We start from the raw sequence: 14,247 nt of genomic DNA, 5'->3' as shown, positions 1-14,247 counted from the left end.
TGTTCCAATTCGTGCAAGTCAGAATAACAAGAATACAACTTAACAAAAACAGACATAGGTAATCATCGTTGGATGCCATGCGTTTACGTACGTGTATTATGTAACATTACACGATTTATGAGCACGGTGTCCCATATGGTCTAGCGGTTAGGATTCCTGGTTTTCACCCAGGCGGCCCGGGTTCGACTCCCGGTATGGGAACGACTCTTTTGTGACAATGGGATTTTAATGTCATTCACGAGAATGTCGAACTTGGCCTTCGTAGTGGCAAAAAGGCACACCAGGCTCCAAAACATGGTATAATTTACAAAATTATTGTGGCCTCTTGAGAGGGGAACCAACCGCTGGGTGTCGTCATTGAGCTGAATTAGAAGAGATGATGACCTGGTGATGTGTCTGATTTCTTCATCCGGTTAAATACCCCAAAATATAAAATATTCCAATTTACAGTCAATACAGCACTTTAAACGTATCGAGATTAGTGGTTAAGTTATCTGCTATGCTCTTGGAAATGATTGTTTGGCTTACTGAGTGCTCCTGGAAAAATGCCGAAATTAAGCGGAATTTAAGCAGTGTGGCTTTTGAAATGTGCTGTAATACGAATACCAATATGCCACCACTGCAAAAGTAATGATGTACAGCTATTAACACAATTTAGTGGAAAAGTAAGAGAATGTTATCTTTAAGTGTAAAAACAAATGTCTCTCTTGAGATTTTTTATTGTAGGCTAATAAGTCGGGGGTTTGTGAGAGGAGGTTTACTTGGCGGTGTCGGGTTTCATTTCTCGGCTGGATTCAGTTCCGTTCGGCCCTGTTTTGGTTCTGTGTTGGGCTCTAACTTGGTGCTGTGGCAGCGAAGATCTCTCCAAACTCTGGAATGTGACTAACCTTGACGGGTTGTTGTTGCGAACAGACAGGCTGGACGTATTTTCTCATGCTCAGGGCGGACTGCCAGGTGCAGAACACAGACTTATCGGCTTAAAACTGAAAAGATGAAAACCAAGAGGGACGACATCATTTTTCAGACTCTCCTCTTGATCCACAGTAAGTAGGCTGGAGTGAAGCACTGTTTTGCTTTTGTTGCAAGCGTGGATAGACTTTGCATTCGTGAGTTAAAGTATTTTAGAAGTTGGGCTCAGATTCTCCACTCTAAAGAAATGAAAAATATATTTTACTAAGTAACTTTTCCTCTTTTTTCCTTTTTTTCCTGAGGTGAAAGAACGTTTTAAAGATTTGTTTGTTTGTTTCTAGTGTCGTTAAGGTAGATTGATGTATTTTTCTGGGCTGATTTTAAAACCAGACTTCCGTCCACACTTATAACGCAGATACATTCTGCGTTATATACATTCTCGGAGATGAGAAACACTGAGTGAGGGCCAATCTCAATCAGGCCTAACTGCACAGTACAAAAACAAAGCCCAAGAGTGTTTCCAGATAGGAATATATATTTGTTTACACCTGCAGTAAATTGCCTACACACACACACACACACACACACACACATATGCATTTTCAGATGCAGGGAGCTACAGATTTTGTCTGAATACCTGTTTAAGTGATTAACCCGTTTGCTTATTTCTACTGTTTTTTTGTTTTGTTTTTCCAGTCCCTGTGGCCTGCTTCTTCACTGCAGGTAGGTTTCTCCTTGTGTGTGTGCACATGTGATCTATGTGTCCATGAGTACTAAAAATGCTGCACCCTGTCTGTCCTTTGTCAGTGTCATGTCAGGCTGAGAGCAGCAGCAGCATAGTTGTGGCAGGTTATAATGTGAGCTCCCCTGCTGGTTCGAAGCTGGTGCTGCAGTGTGTGAGCAGCCGGATGGTGTGGACCAGGGACAGGGTGAGAGACAGGCAGAGGGTAATCCACTGGGATATGTACAGGGCTTATCCGGACTACGCCATGGAGAGGGTGCTGGACATGTTCTCGGCAGGAGAACAGAGGATGTACAACTCCTACAATCTGGGCAGGGTTGGTCTCAACCCGACAGCCTTCAAAGATGGAAACTTCTCCCTGGTTATCAAAAGTAACAGACACATTCTGTTTTTGTCTTTCATGTGTAACTGTAACTGGCCAACTTTACTTTGTTGGTGTGTCTCACTGTGGCTTTGCTTTTTATGTTCTTATAACAAATATTTCAGATCACACATAGAGTATGTAGACAAACATTTTAAAAGAAAGGTGAATCATTGCCACTGAAATGCAGTTAAAATCAAAGACCATCTAGATATTTGTTTAACACAGGTAGAAAGCCAAATGCATCCTGACACATCTCCCCTCACAATCAGATATCATCCCCTTATCACCTCTCTTCCATGCAGAGGTATGGCTAAATTGCATCAGTGTGACCACTATACTGTTACAGGGCAACCATGTCTTCTAATAGAGGCAGTCGGTCTGGCTATGATTAAAATCATTAAAATTATTAAAGCTCTGTGTGCAATTTTTTCAAGTGATTTATTTCGGTATTTGTCTCTGATTTCCCGTCAGTACGCAACTGGTCCCCATTGCTACCTCATTAACAAAAACTAAAATGCCCAGTTTACATAGATTACCATCCAACACCAAATCTAAAACACAGAGTCAACGAGGGTTTCACAAATACATAAATGCCACACAAAGGAATAAATCTGAAGCCTCTATAAACTCAATCACTTTGCCGATAATGAAAAAAAAAACTATGCCATTAAATCTAAAAGGTTTTGGAAAAAGGTTTGCTTTAATATGAAGTGTGCACTTCCGTTTCCTAAGTGGCCATGCTTGATTTGCTGTACTTCTACATGTAATGACAGATGTGACGATGAATGACCGAGGTCTGTACTCCTGCAACCTCCACCATCTCTACTGCAACCTCTATGAGACAATCAGAGTCCAGCTCAATGTCACTAAATCACGTATGTATCACACTCTACCAGCTACCAGCATGTGAGCCGAAGTACATTAGTATTAATCCACAAACCCCTTTGACTTGTTTTTGCCACAAAGGTCGTAAAGTACAGCGATACTGGGATGGGCATAAGGCCGTGTACATGGTGCTGCTCGGGAGCACTGCGGTGCTGCCGTGCATCAACCGACGTAGTGTGTGGACAGACTGGAGCGACGAGGAGGAGGATCAGCAGGTGTTTCTACTTGTTTCCTCAGACAGATCAAGAGCTAAGATTTGCTTTTAACATTACAATTGACATGTACATGTCCTGGTTAATCTGCTTTGGATTATTTCTTGGAACTGTTTTTCCAGGGTGTAACGATTGTACAGCATAGATGTTTAATGACTTGTTTAATGACAGCTTTTAAGCATAGTGCTCAAATTTCAATGAGGTGAGTTCGGGAATTTGGGAAGGCCATTCCAGTTGCTTAATGTTAATCTACTTTATTTATTCCAAAAACCAGTTTTGATGTGTTTGGGATAATTTTCCTGTTGGAACTCCAAACTGTGTCCAAATTTCAACCATTTAGCTGATGATTTGAGGTGAATTTGAAGAATTTGGAGGCAGTCCTCCTTCTTTATTCCATCTACTTTGTACAATGTACCAGTACCACTGGCAGCAACGCAGCCCCAGAGCATGATGGCGACCACCGTGCTTGACAGTTGGTACAATGTTCTTAGGTTTGAAAGCCTTACCTTTAACTCTTCAATCACCCCGCTTCTCATTATAGCCAAAGAGTTTAATGTTTGTCTCATCTGACCGTCTTATTTTTCTCCAGAAGGCATTTGGCTAGTCCATATGGACAGCTGCAAAAAAGAGTTTATTTTGGAGCTTCCTTCTTGGTCGGCACCCTCTCTGTACATGTTGATTTAAAACTCACTTCACCGTGGACAGTGATGCTGGTCTTCCAGCAGTTTCCAGTTAATTTCAGGCTTGATGCTTGGTGATTCCTGGGTTGTTCCAGAACATCCTCACAAATTTCCTCTCATCAGAGGGAAACTGTTTTTGCCCAAACTGACCCAAAGTTTGGGTCTTTGCCAACTGTCTTGGCAAATTAATAATGCATCCAAATAACTTGTACATACAAAAAGTTGTTTTAAGTGATGATTTTGGATTAAGCAGTTGTTTTAGAAATGGCTCCAAGAGACCTTACTTGTGTGAATCTACAGTTCTCTTTGTTAGATTCTCACTGAGTTCCTTGGAGTTTCCTGTTGTTCTGAGTATTGGTCAGTCCAATGGATGCTGCCAAACAAATCCTTTTTATCTTGCCAAAGATAAACTATCAGTTGTCATCAATCATGATCACAAACAAAAAGTTAAACAAGAGGTTAATAGGCCCTGGCATTGTTAAAAGACATTCTAGAACTTTCAGCACTACTTATTAAAAGATTGAATGAAGTGTGTGTTGACTCGAGGATTTGAGAAAATCCTAAATCAATTCAGAACTTGTGCACCCTGTTCTTGTTTTTTTTTAATCATTAAAGATGTATGCTGTGCAATCATTCCACCCTGGAAAAGAAATCATTAAAAGTCCAAAATTATGATCACATTCATGATCATAATTTGTATGTGTAAACGTCTGACTACAACTGTACATTAACTGATATATCTGGCTCTTCAGGTGGTTCACTGGGACCGTCAGGCTCCAGGAATTCCCCATGACCGAGCTGACCGGCTTGTGGACCTGTACGCCTCTGGGGAGCACCGGAGCTATGGACCTCTGTTCCTTCAGAGGAAGATGAACATCAGCAATCAAGCCTTCTCTGAAGGAGACTTCTCACTCACCATATCTGACCTGCAGGTGCGTATGTGTGTGCTTTTTTAAAAGAGAGCTACTTAAACAAAAGAGGTATAGGGTCATTTCTCACGAGGTTCATCTGTGCTTTAACAAATCTGTGGTCCAATGCTCTCGGCATAAAAGCGTCTGCAAAAGCGTGTATTTGTGTGTATACATGTAAACAGTGTTTCCAGAACAGATGAAACTTTCATTAGTAATGCATCTCTTTTCAAGTCAAACTTTATTGCTCCATTGGGGAAAATGAGGTTTTAAACCACAATATGTTGGGCAACCAATGCAGTTAAAAAAAACCCAACAGCAACAGTTATTGCCATTTGTTATAATAGCAAGCAGATCTCATAAATCATAAAATTTCATTTATATACAGGCTCGGGAAGCTTTAGGGGGCCGTTTTCTGTTCAGCTACAGAAAACAATAGGCAGATATTTTCAAAATTAACACCTTTTCCCCCCTCAGATATCAGTTGTGTGTATACCACAAGTTTTCTGATGCATGAAAACAGATGTGTTTAACATGGGCCTAATTTCTTTCTTTTTTCTGTCTTACATACAGCTGTGGTCAGACGTTTACATACACTTATGAATGCTTTTAATGCTTTCTTTAAACTGTCCTTTGTTTCCAGCATTGAATGATTGTACAACATGTAAAATCTTCAATAACTTTTAAAAAAAGAAGATTTTGATGCGCAAGTTTAAATTTATTTGGGATTTGCTTGAATTCACAGAGTGCCCTTAAAGGAGCTAAAACAGCTTGTTTCATACAGAGCATGAACTGAAGGGGTGTTTGAAAAAATTTGTATCAACAATTCACTGCTGACTCTTGCACAAATGTATTTTTGACAAATCCCAGATGTTGCTAAATTCTGTTGTTCAACTCTGTGGTGAAGGTAAACAGGTTTGCCTGTTAGTCTATTGAGCAATACTGGGCTTTTTTAGTCTTGCACATGTGGTACCCAAGGAATTGATGGATATTAATAAGAACATCCAACACAGTTATGATTATGTCATACATTTTTTTTCCCTTTGTGGTGATTTGTACTTAGTAGCATGGTTCAGCTGTTATTGTCACCATTATACAGCCCAAAGATCCTTAGCTGACTACCCCAGTGTTTCGATTGCACTTTGGATCTGATGTAATGACCGTCATGATCATCGTCAGGTGACGCTTTTAATTCATGGCCAAATTTGTGTCAGGAAACAATTTTTAAGGAGGTGGAGCAGGGAGAAAAGGCTAAGGTATGCCAAATTATAAAAGAACAGGGTCAGGAGAGGGGCACAACAGTGAGTATCTACAGCCATCTGTAAAACATGGTAAAGCCTCTGTCATGGTTTCCTGCTGCATTTTAGCCAGTGGTGTTGGGAATCTTATCAAAGACCCACAGATGTTATTGGCCGGATCCATGATGCAATACATTTGGAAAGCATGACAATTATCCTAAACACACTGACAATGCAGTAAAAACATACCTGCAGAGAAAAACGCCCAATGCAACACTATCAGTCATGGCCCAGACCTCAACGTTATTGAAACAGTGTTGGATCATTGTGGCCAAGAATAGAACAAAATTCTGGAGAGTTATTCCTGAAGTCTACTTTAAAAAATGACCCCCAAAAAAGCTTTCTTTAGATAGTTCAGGCTGTGTTGAAGAATAATGGTGGTCATACTAAATATTGACTTTCAAGCTTATTAGAACTGTACAAACTGTTTTTGTCTTATATACTCTATCTCCATTTATAATAACTGGACCTGTTTCACATTTTCCTAGCAAAATATGAAGAAATGAGGGGTTGCTTAAGACTTTTGCACAGTACTGTATAATCACAGAGCTGCTTGCATGACATTTACTCTTATTCAAGAAAGTCTTGTTGTAAAAAAATCTAAAGGGTCATTCCATTAAAAATGAGTGAGGACCTCCTACCTAATCTTCTCAGAACCAGCTGATTTCTTTTGTACTGCAATTTCAGTTTGGTTAATGATGCCACGCAAAATTTTGCCTTCATTCTACAATCTCGGTCCTATTTTTCACTCTTCTTTCAGTTAACCTCATTTTTACTTTCTTCCATTTGTCTGTCTGCTAACAACAACCCATTTTAGTGTTTTGACTTTCATATAGTTTAATATGTATTTGTGTTCTGACAGCCAACAGACCAGGGGCTGTATTCCTGTCACCTCCACCATCATTACTGTGGTCTCCATGAGAGAAGAGTATTTCAGGTCACAGTGGAGCCTTCGCTGGTTAAGCCAACAATGCCAGCTAAAGCACTGCCCAGTGAAGACAAGGGTAACGCACAAACACACAAACACAGTCTCTTTCTTCCTGCTCTTGTCAGCATGAGTATCTTAGCAGAGAGAATGTTTTATGACCTGGTGGATTTGAACTATCATGTGTACGATTAGGAGAAGGGGAAACATACACATCTGCTCTTTCCTTCACTCATCACATCTTGTTTTGTCCTCATTCACTGACTCACACTCTACAAAAGAAGTAGCAGCAGAGGAAGAAAAAAAGAAAGGGTGTGGGTGAAGAGACCCTCTTCTTTCTTGCACTGTCAGCTTCTTTGATGCCAGGCCTCTTCACCTCTGCCAAAACCCTCTAAGCATCACCCTCGCCACTTTTCACCTTTGTCTAAATTTCACATATGTGTGTAGTTGCACATTGAAGTTTTGTAGGGATTGCTTTGTCCACACAAATTTCTCAACTCTTTGCCTGGTCTGAAAAGTTCTTTCGTTGGGTGGACATCAGTAAAAGAGAAAAGACACAGTGGAGAGGAGGAGGAGGGGTGTTTGGCATGATGGCTTGCCAGCAGCCTACCTCAAATTCTTCGATAATGAGAGAGTTTCTGGTGCATGGGTTTGTTTTTCCAGAAGGTAACTGAAGCAAAGTTGCTAATGGCACATGTATCAATGTGGGAAAATCATTGAGAGGGCTTTAGAAATGCCTGTGGCTGAGTCCATCTGTGTGTGTAAATGTGTGTGTGTGCCTAAAGTTCATGCCAAGAAGACCGATCTCATTTCAGTGGAATCTCTTGCATACAGTCACAGGACTGAAGTCCAGATCTGCCCACTCAATTAATCCTTCGCTCCCAGAGCTGTAATAATACAGTAGGATTTTATCCACGGGAATGGTGCTGGTTTATCTGTTTTGTTGCCTGCTCCTCTGCACTCTCAGACATTACAGTAGTCTACTGCAGTATTATGTCTTCTTATCTCTCTCGTTTTGCCCTCTGGCTGTCTGCTGCTGTGTTGACTTTGAGCCAACACGGCAGCAACACCAGAGCCAACTCTCCACGCATTCAGCAAGAATTTGTCTCACTCCTTACCCCACTTTTGTTTGCCTTCTGCCGGGTCCTTCTTATTTTTCTGCTTTGATGAGCTCGCCTGACTTTTTCCCTTCACATCAATGTTCCCTCTAAACTGCGCACGTGCGTTGCTGGCACGGTCTCTGCGCACAGAAAATCTGCGTTGCGCACAAAAAAAAAATCTAACCTGAATTGAAATTAAAATTAAAACTTTAACAATTCTGTTTTGCAGTGTTAGTCAGTAAGTGACTGGCTGCTTCTGTATGGGATTAGAACGATGCCACCTTATCCCACAGTCCAGCCAATAATGCGATTCACATTCGTATATATGCAGCCAATCAACGTCGTTGACAGGCTATGACAGCGTCCTTATGTGCCCGTGTTTTAGCTAGCAAAGCGGCGTGGCTGATGTGGAGTGAAGCCACGTTAATGACAACGTGTACAAGGAGATGTGAGCAGGACAGACGGAACAATTGACGGAAAAAGTGTGGGCCTTATACCAGTTTTTAAATTGTGTTGATAGGCCACGTAAAACCAGAGTTAAAATATAAAATATATGCAATGTTTGGTTTTCTTCCTGAATACTATCGTTGTTTATATTTACTGCGGGAAGAAACGTTTTATAAGAAAAAAAAGGCTCGAAAGCACTCTCTGCCTGTGAGCAAAAACAAAACCAAAAACACCCCCACCCTTTCCTATTGGTCGAAAAAAGTACCATGTCGACCAATCAAAAAATGATATGACAAGTTGTTAAGAAACGGGGGGAAGTTTTAGGAGTTAAGGCGGTGTTTTGAGATGTGAGAGATTTGAGACGTTTAGCGCAAATCTTGTGTAGTTAGTGTGTAGTTAGTGTGTAGTGTAGTCAATAGTTTTGTTGTGTGTGTCAGAACAATGAGGCGGCTGCTGAATGTTACAGGTGTTACAGGAGTGATACATCTCCTGTTGTCAGGCCTGCAGGTATCAGGCTGTTGTTCTCCTTTATCTCATAGTTGACAGAAATTATATTTTGGAGTGGCACAAATAATTTGTGTGGCATCAAATTTGATGCAGAACAGCTGATTGTTCTGTAAATAGTTTGAAATGTTTATTTAAAAAAAAAAGCCTTGGCTGCATTTAAAATAAATAGCTGCAAAAAACTTTGTTGTTTGCCAAACTGAGTTACTTTTTTGAAGAAGTAACTATATAATTAATTGCCCAACATTGCTCATTATATACTGTATTTTGCAGACAGAGAGTTACAGGACTCTCTCCCAGACCACAGACTCATAATACAAGTCAGAGCTTTATATTAAAAAAAAGAAGAAAGTTGCGTTTTCAAAATTGGAGTTCAAGTTATTTTTACTTCCAATAGTGTTAACATACTACACAGGTCAATGACTACATTTTTGTTTTACATTTTCATTGTAAGTGGGCTAAAGCAGTTAATTAAAAGTAGTCGAACATAAATGTAAATACTGTAATTTGATTATCTTAATAAACCATGTAACTTGGATGGATTCGATGCTGGCGTGACCACAGTGCACACGTCTGCTGTCGCTCACAGTGGTCCAAGGGACCGCTCAGGGAGTTTGTGTGTTCGCTCAGACACATGGAAAATTAGAGGGAACATATAAAGAAAGGAGCCATTTTCTGCAGCTTTTGGACAAGAACAGGAAGCGTGCCTCATCTGCAAAACAGCTGGTCACACAAGAAGAAAGTCAAACTGAAAGGTAGACAGAGGGAGGAAGAGAGGAACGAAGAACAAGAAGGGACCAAGGAATTTGTTGATAAAATGGGGTCGATGAGATGTAGGTCACCCTTTCCCTCCCTCCCTCCCATTAGAGTTATTTATCCGTGGAGTTTTAGCACCGTCATTGCGGCCAGTTTGAATACAAACACACATGTTCTCATGTCAGGGGAGGAAAAAAGTCTTTAGAAAACAATCAGAGGATTTTTTTTTTTCCCCCTCTTTATTTATAGAGTTTTTACATGTAAGTTGACATATCAGGCCCAATAAAGCAAGTACCAACCGATACAAAGACGTATCTCAATACAGATTAGGCCATTAAAATTAGGATGATAACAATAAAACAAATAAAAGAAAAAAAAGGAAAAAAAAAACCACACACAGAGAACAAAAAAAAAGAAAAAAAACAACAACTCCCCCCAAAACCAGAACAAAAGAAAATCAGAGGATTTTTAACGTCGATGTGTTTTGTTTTTATGTTTTCTTTTTTGTGGCCATGTGCTGTGTTTGGGATGTCTGTTAGAAATCTTTTCTAGCTTTATTCTGTGAGGCATACCTCTGGAGAAACATCTCATCGTCTCCTTCCTCTCCCTCGGCTCTCACTGCTTCCTTCACTTCTCTCGCCCTCGTCGCTTTTCTGTGTTTTACTGCCAGGAAAAGTAAATCAGAGCATGACAGTCTGGATCTCATTTTTGGCTTTAATATGTTGAGTCTGAGGTCTGCAGCTGCCTCTTGCCTTGCACTTTTTTTAACTCTTTTTTTTTTTTCCTCATGAAACTAAATGAAACCAGACTTGTCCTGATCCTCTCTTTCTGAACACTCAGCAGAACCGCGCTGAGATCGAAAAAAGACGACTAATTATTTCTCACTTCCATAACATGTTTGGCATGTCGTACAGCAGGAAATCTAGTACAACATGTGTAAAAAAAAAGGAGGTTTCATGTGAGCCATGCCACCAGATGTACCACCAAGGAGAGCGTGTCTTTATGGTGTAAACACAAAACACTAACAACAAGATGAGTATCAGCAGAAATCTGTCTGTTTTTTTCTTTTTCCTCCCAGTCTTTAGCCGGTACACTGTCCAAAACAAAAAACAATGTGACACTCACGACAGGAGTAATGTCTGCTCTAATGGAAGCTCCGGTCTTGTTTACTACATCTGTAAACCACGTAATGACACACCGGTTTGTTTTTGAGGGAAAAGATGAAGAACAGATGAAAAAGAAATGCTGACTGCTGCCACTCTTCTGTTGCTCAGAGACAGCTAAGGCTGAATCACCGCGAGTCATCACCGTCATCCTGCCCGAGCAAAGGCACCACTTTCTCCTGCCTCTGGGCTACGTCCTCACCTCCTTCCTGCTCCTGGCGTTCGTTGTCCTCATCATCGTCGTCATCGTACGACGACGCACGACCAAAGGTGTGAAGCTGATGGCTGATTTCAGATGAATCACTCAAAATCTGCTTTTTTCCCCCTTTGTTTGAATCTCATTAAATGTTCTTGTGTTTGCAGAAATGTATCCTCAGTCGTATATGGGGTGAGTGCTGACAATACACACAGACACACACACGTATAACCACTTTCTTCACCTTTAGCACAAACCCACGTGTGTCCTCTTCACTGTGATAGGTCCAGCAGAAGTCAGAGCTGCTCAGATGAGTTTGAGATGGATGTTACTGAGGTGAATGCGTGCAGCCCGGAGGAGAGAAGATTCGGTGAGTTAAGAGAAAGAAAAGAGTGGAGTGTCAAAAAATATTGGTCTGTCTCTCAGATGGGATTATATGTGGTCTTTCTTCTGTGTTTAGACTACAAGAACAACCTGCTGAAAGAAAAAGCCCACGTGAAAACTCAGCCAAAAGTCATTGATCTCGACAAAGGTACGCAGACACATGCGAACATCTATCATGAATCACTTGACACTCTCTTCCTCAAACTCAATCCATCTTTCTTTCTTGCAGAGATGCAGAAGTTCTCTAAGTGAAATAAAAGAAGTTGAACTGGAGTCACTGGCTGGTCCAGAGGCTGCGCTCCAAGCGAAACACCTCCATCCTGTCTTCTGTCCTGTCAGGAGCGATGCCGCAGAGAGAAACGCAGTGTTGCAAAAATCTGTGTTGTGACATTCAGAAAAAGAACACTGAGGTTTTGTGTCGCCAAATTGTAGATATTAGATACAAACAGGGCTGTGAAAAAGTATATCCCCCTTCCTCATTTCTTAGTTTGTTTGTGTATTTGTCACACTTACATGTTTTAGACCATCAAACAAATTTTACTATTAGACAAAGATAATCTGAGTAAATACAAAATCCAGTTTTTACATGGTGATTTCATTTATTAATTGGTTTTAAAAAAATATCCAAAAATGCACTGGGATTCCAGTGAGCCAGAGTGAGAGCCATTATCCACTAATGGAGAAAACTTGGACCAGTGCTGAACCTTACTAGGAGTGGCTGGCCCACTAAAATTCTCAGGGCAACTCCAGGAGTTCACAAAACAACATTTAAAGAGCTGCAGACCTCACTTTTCTTAGTTAAAGTCAGAGTTCATGATTCAACAATTGGGAAAAAAATAATAAGACTGAGCAAAAATGGCATCCATGGGAGTGCTCCAAGGAGAAAACCACTGCTGACTGAAAACAACACAAAGTCTCATCTCACATTTGGAAAATATTCTGTGGACTAACGAGACAAAAGCTGAACTTTTTGGAAGGTTTCAGTCCCGTTACATGTCGTGTAAAACTAAAACAGCATTTCATAAAGAGAACATGGTGGTGGCAGTGTTGGCTAATCGATGGAACCATTAATTCTGCTCTCTACCTAAAAATCCCGTCTGACCATCAGTTCATGTTTTCGCAACAGGACAATGGTCCAAAACACACCAGCAAGTCCTCTGACTGGTTTAAAAAAGTGTTTTGGAGTGGTCTAGTCAAAGTCAGGACTTAAATTGGATTGAGACGCGTGGGCCAAAATTCCTCCACACTGGTGTCAAAGACTCACCGTCACTGATCACAAACACTTGATTGCCTAATAACTGGTTGTGCCACAATGAGGGAGAATACAGGGCCAGGTGGGTTTGGATCACTTTTTTCGCCCTTACTAAATAAAATCATCATTTAAAAATTCAGGTTATCTTTGTTTGATGATCTGAAACATATAGCTGTGACAAATATGCAAAAAAACGGAAGGAGAAATGTGTGCACAGATCGCAGAGAACTGACTCACTTCTGAGTTGATGAAGATAAAGTTCCAGCCTGAATCATTATTCCTTTAGTTAAAAATTTTTTATGCTGATTTTGCTCTTCTTGTTTTCCTCCCAAAAGCACCACTGAAGTGTTACCATAACTCTGCACTGCGTCCAGTAGCCGCTGACTAACTGTATGCTCACTCACCACCAAGCAGAATATGTTTTGTATCCACGCTCTGCTGCAGATATTTTTTTTTATTGTACACTTGCTTATTGGACATCACCCTGCTTCTTTTTTCCTCTGTGAATGTAGGAGGCGTGTTTCACAGCAGTTTCTCTTACCCTTTGTTGGACTAGTTAATGAAGATTTAGTCATGTTATAACCAGTGTAGCAACTGTCTCACACAACTTCAAACAGCGCAATTAAATCCAAATCCAAACCAGCTGGTTGAACAACGCTGTTGTAAATCCTCTGCTGTCGCTGCTGCTCTGTTACTGTGTGAAAACAAAATATTGCATTCAGCCAAGTGGCTCCTGGTGCTGCGATGTCCCGAATACTTACAGGCAGGCGTTTTTATTACAGTTAAAACCACAAAAAAATCTGGAAGGTGAAATTTTATTGTTTCCACGCTGTGTGAGAATAATGTTTACCTCACTTTCTATTTTTGGGTTTCATCTTCGTTCATCCCACAAATAGTGCCCATTATGGAAAAGGAAGTCAGAGAGCAGAAGTTCTTAGGCTTTTAAAAACCTCCTGGGTTTCTGCTTTCACTCGTCTGAGCAGATCTTGTACCCCGGTTTTATTATTATTATTATTAATATAATAATATTCTGATGTTGCTTGCTGTATTTGTATTTGACGGCATCAACTTGATTTCTGTCGTGTGTTGTGCACCCCCTAGCTTGGGAATGTCTGCATTAACTACTACACAGTAAAATCCCAGCATTACAGTGTCTAAAGACAAAAAGGAGGACGCCATCCTACTTGCAGTACTGGGTGTGAATAACACTCCACTCTTTAAAAAAAAAGTAAAAAGATTGCAGTTACATCTGCTGTGGCTTTTGCTTTTCTCAGTTACTCAGTTTGCCATGCTTGATACTAATTTAACTACCTATTGTTGTGTTGTACTGTACTGCTAATCCAGTAAAAATGAAAGACAAGAGACTGTGTGTTGCTGTGTAGTTTCATTAGTTTGTTTTACCTATAACATAATCTCCAGGTCCTGTGGTGGAGGGGGGTAAGGCGGCATTTCTAAGCCAGCAGATATGATCTCTCCAGCATTTCCTGCTCTGCCCAGGAGTCTCCTCAGATGACAAAATATG

At 40.6% G+C, this 14,247-nt stretch overlaps 1 protein-coding gene and 1 non-coding gene across 3 annotated transcripts; both read left to right on the top strand.

The window, feature by feature from the left end:
- Positions 1 to 129: 129 nt before the first annotated feature.
- On the top strand, positions 130 to 201 carry trnae-uuc. The gene has a single exon. It is a non-coding gene; the product is annotated as a tRNA-Glu (tRNA).
- Positions 202 to 771: 570 nt separating this feature from the next.
- LOC116326401 (matrix remodeling-associated protein 8-like) lies at positions 772 to 14,094 on the top strand. 2 transcript variants are annotated; one of them, XM_031747660.2, is made up of 12 exons: positions 774 to 1,043; positions 1,606 to 1,632; positions 1,717 to 2,022; positions 2,789 to 2,890; positions 2,982 to 3,115; positions 4,545 to 4,724; positions 6,861 to 7,002; positions 11,005 to 11,163; positions 11,257 to 11,281; positions 11,374 to 11,459; positions 11,550 to 11,621; positions 11,703 to 14,094. In XM_031747660.2, the coding sequence occupies exons 1-12, from the start codon at positions 992 to 994 to the stop codon at positions 11,723 to 11,725; spliced, it is 1,308 nt and encodes a 435-aa protein (XP_031603520.1). In that variant the 5' UTR covers positions 774 to 991; the 3' UTR covers positions 11,726 to 14,094. The 2 variants fall into 2 exon arrangements, with proteins under 2 accessions (XP_039468399.1, XP_031603520.1); XM_039612465.1 differs by lacking the exon at positions 1,717 to 2,022 and having other exon boundaries at positions 772 to 1,043.
- The last annotated feature ends 153 nt before the right edge of the window (positions 14,095 to 14,247 follow it).

Source organism: Oreochromis aureus, linkage group 5 (assembly GCF_013358895.1).
Source record: "Oreochromis aureus strain Israel breed Guangdong linkage group 5, ZZ_aureus, whole genome shotgun sequence".
Taxonomy (NCBI): Eukaryota; Metazoa; Chordata; class Actinopteri; order Cichliformes; family Cichlidae; genus Oreochromis; species Oreochromis aureus.
The sequence above is the reverse complement of the archived record's forward strand: the minus strand, read 5'-3'. Positions and strand labels throughout refer to the sequence as shown.

What these genes read in the sequence shown, in the direction of transcription:
- LOC116326401 (XM_031747660.2), top strand. Translation starts at nt 992, where the DNA reads ATGAAAACCAAGAGGGACGACATCATTTTTCAGACTCTCCTCTTGATC. An exon ending in TATCCTCAGTCGTATATGGG is followed by an intron (nt 11,282 to 11,373) that starts GTGAGTGCTGAC and finishes TCACTGTGATAG; the next exon opens with GTCCAGCAGAAGTCAGAGCT. An exon ending in AGTCATTGATCTCGACAAAG is followed by an intron (nt 11,622 to 11,702) that starts GTACGCAGACAC and finishes TCTTTCTTGCAG; the next exon opens with AGATGCAGAAGTTCTCTAAG.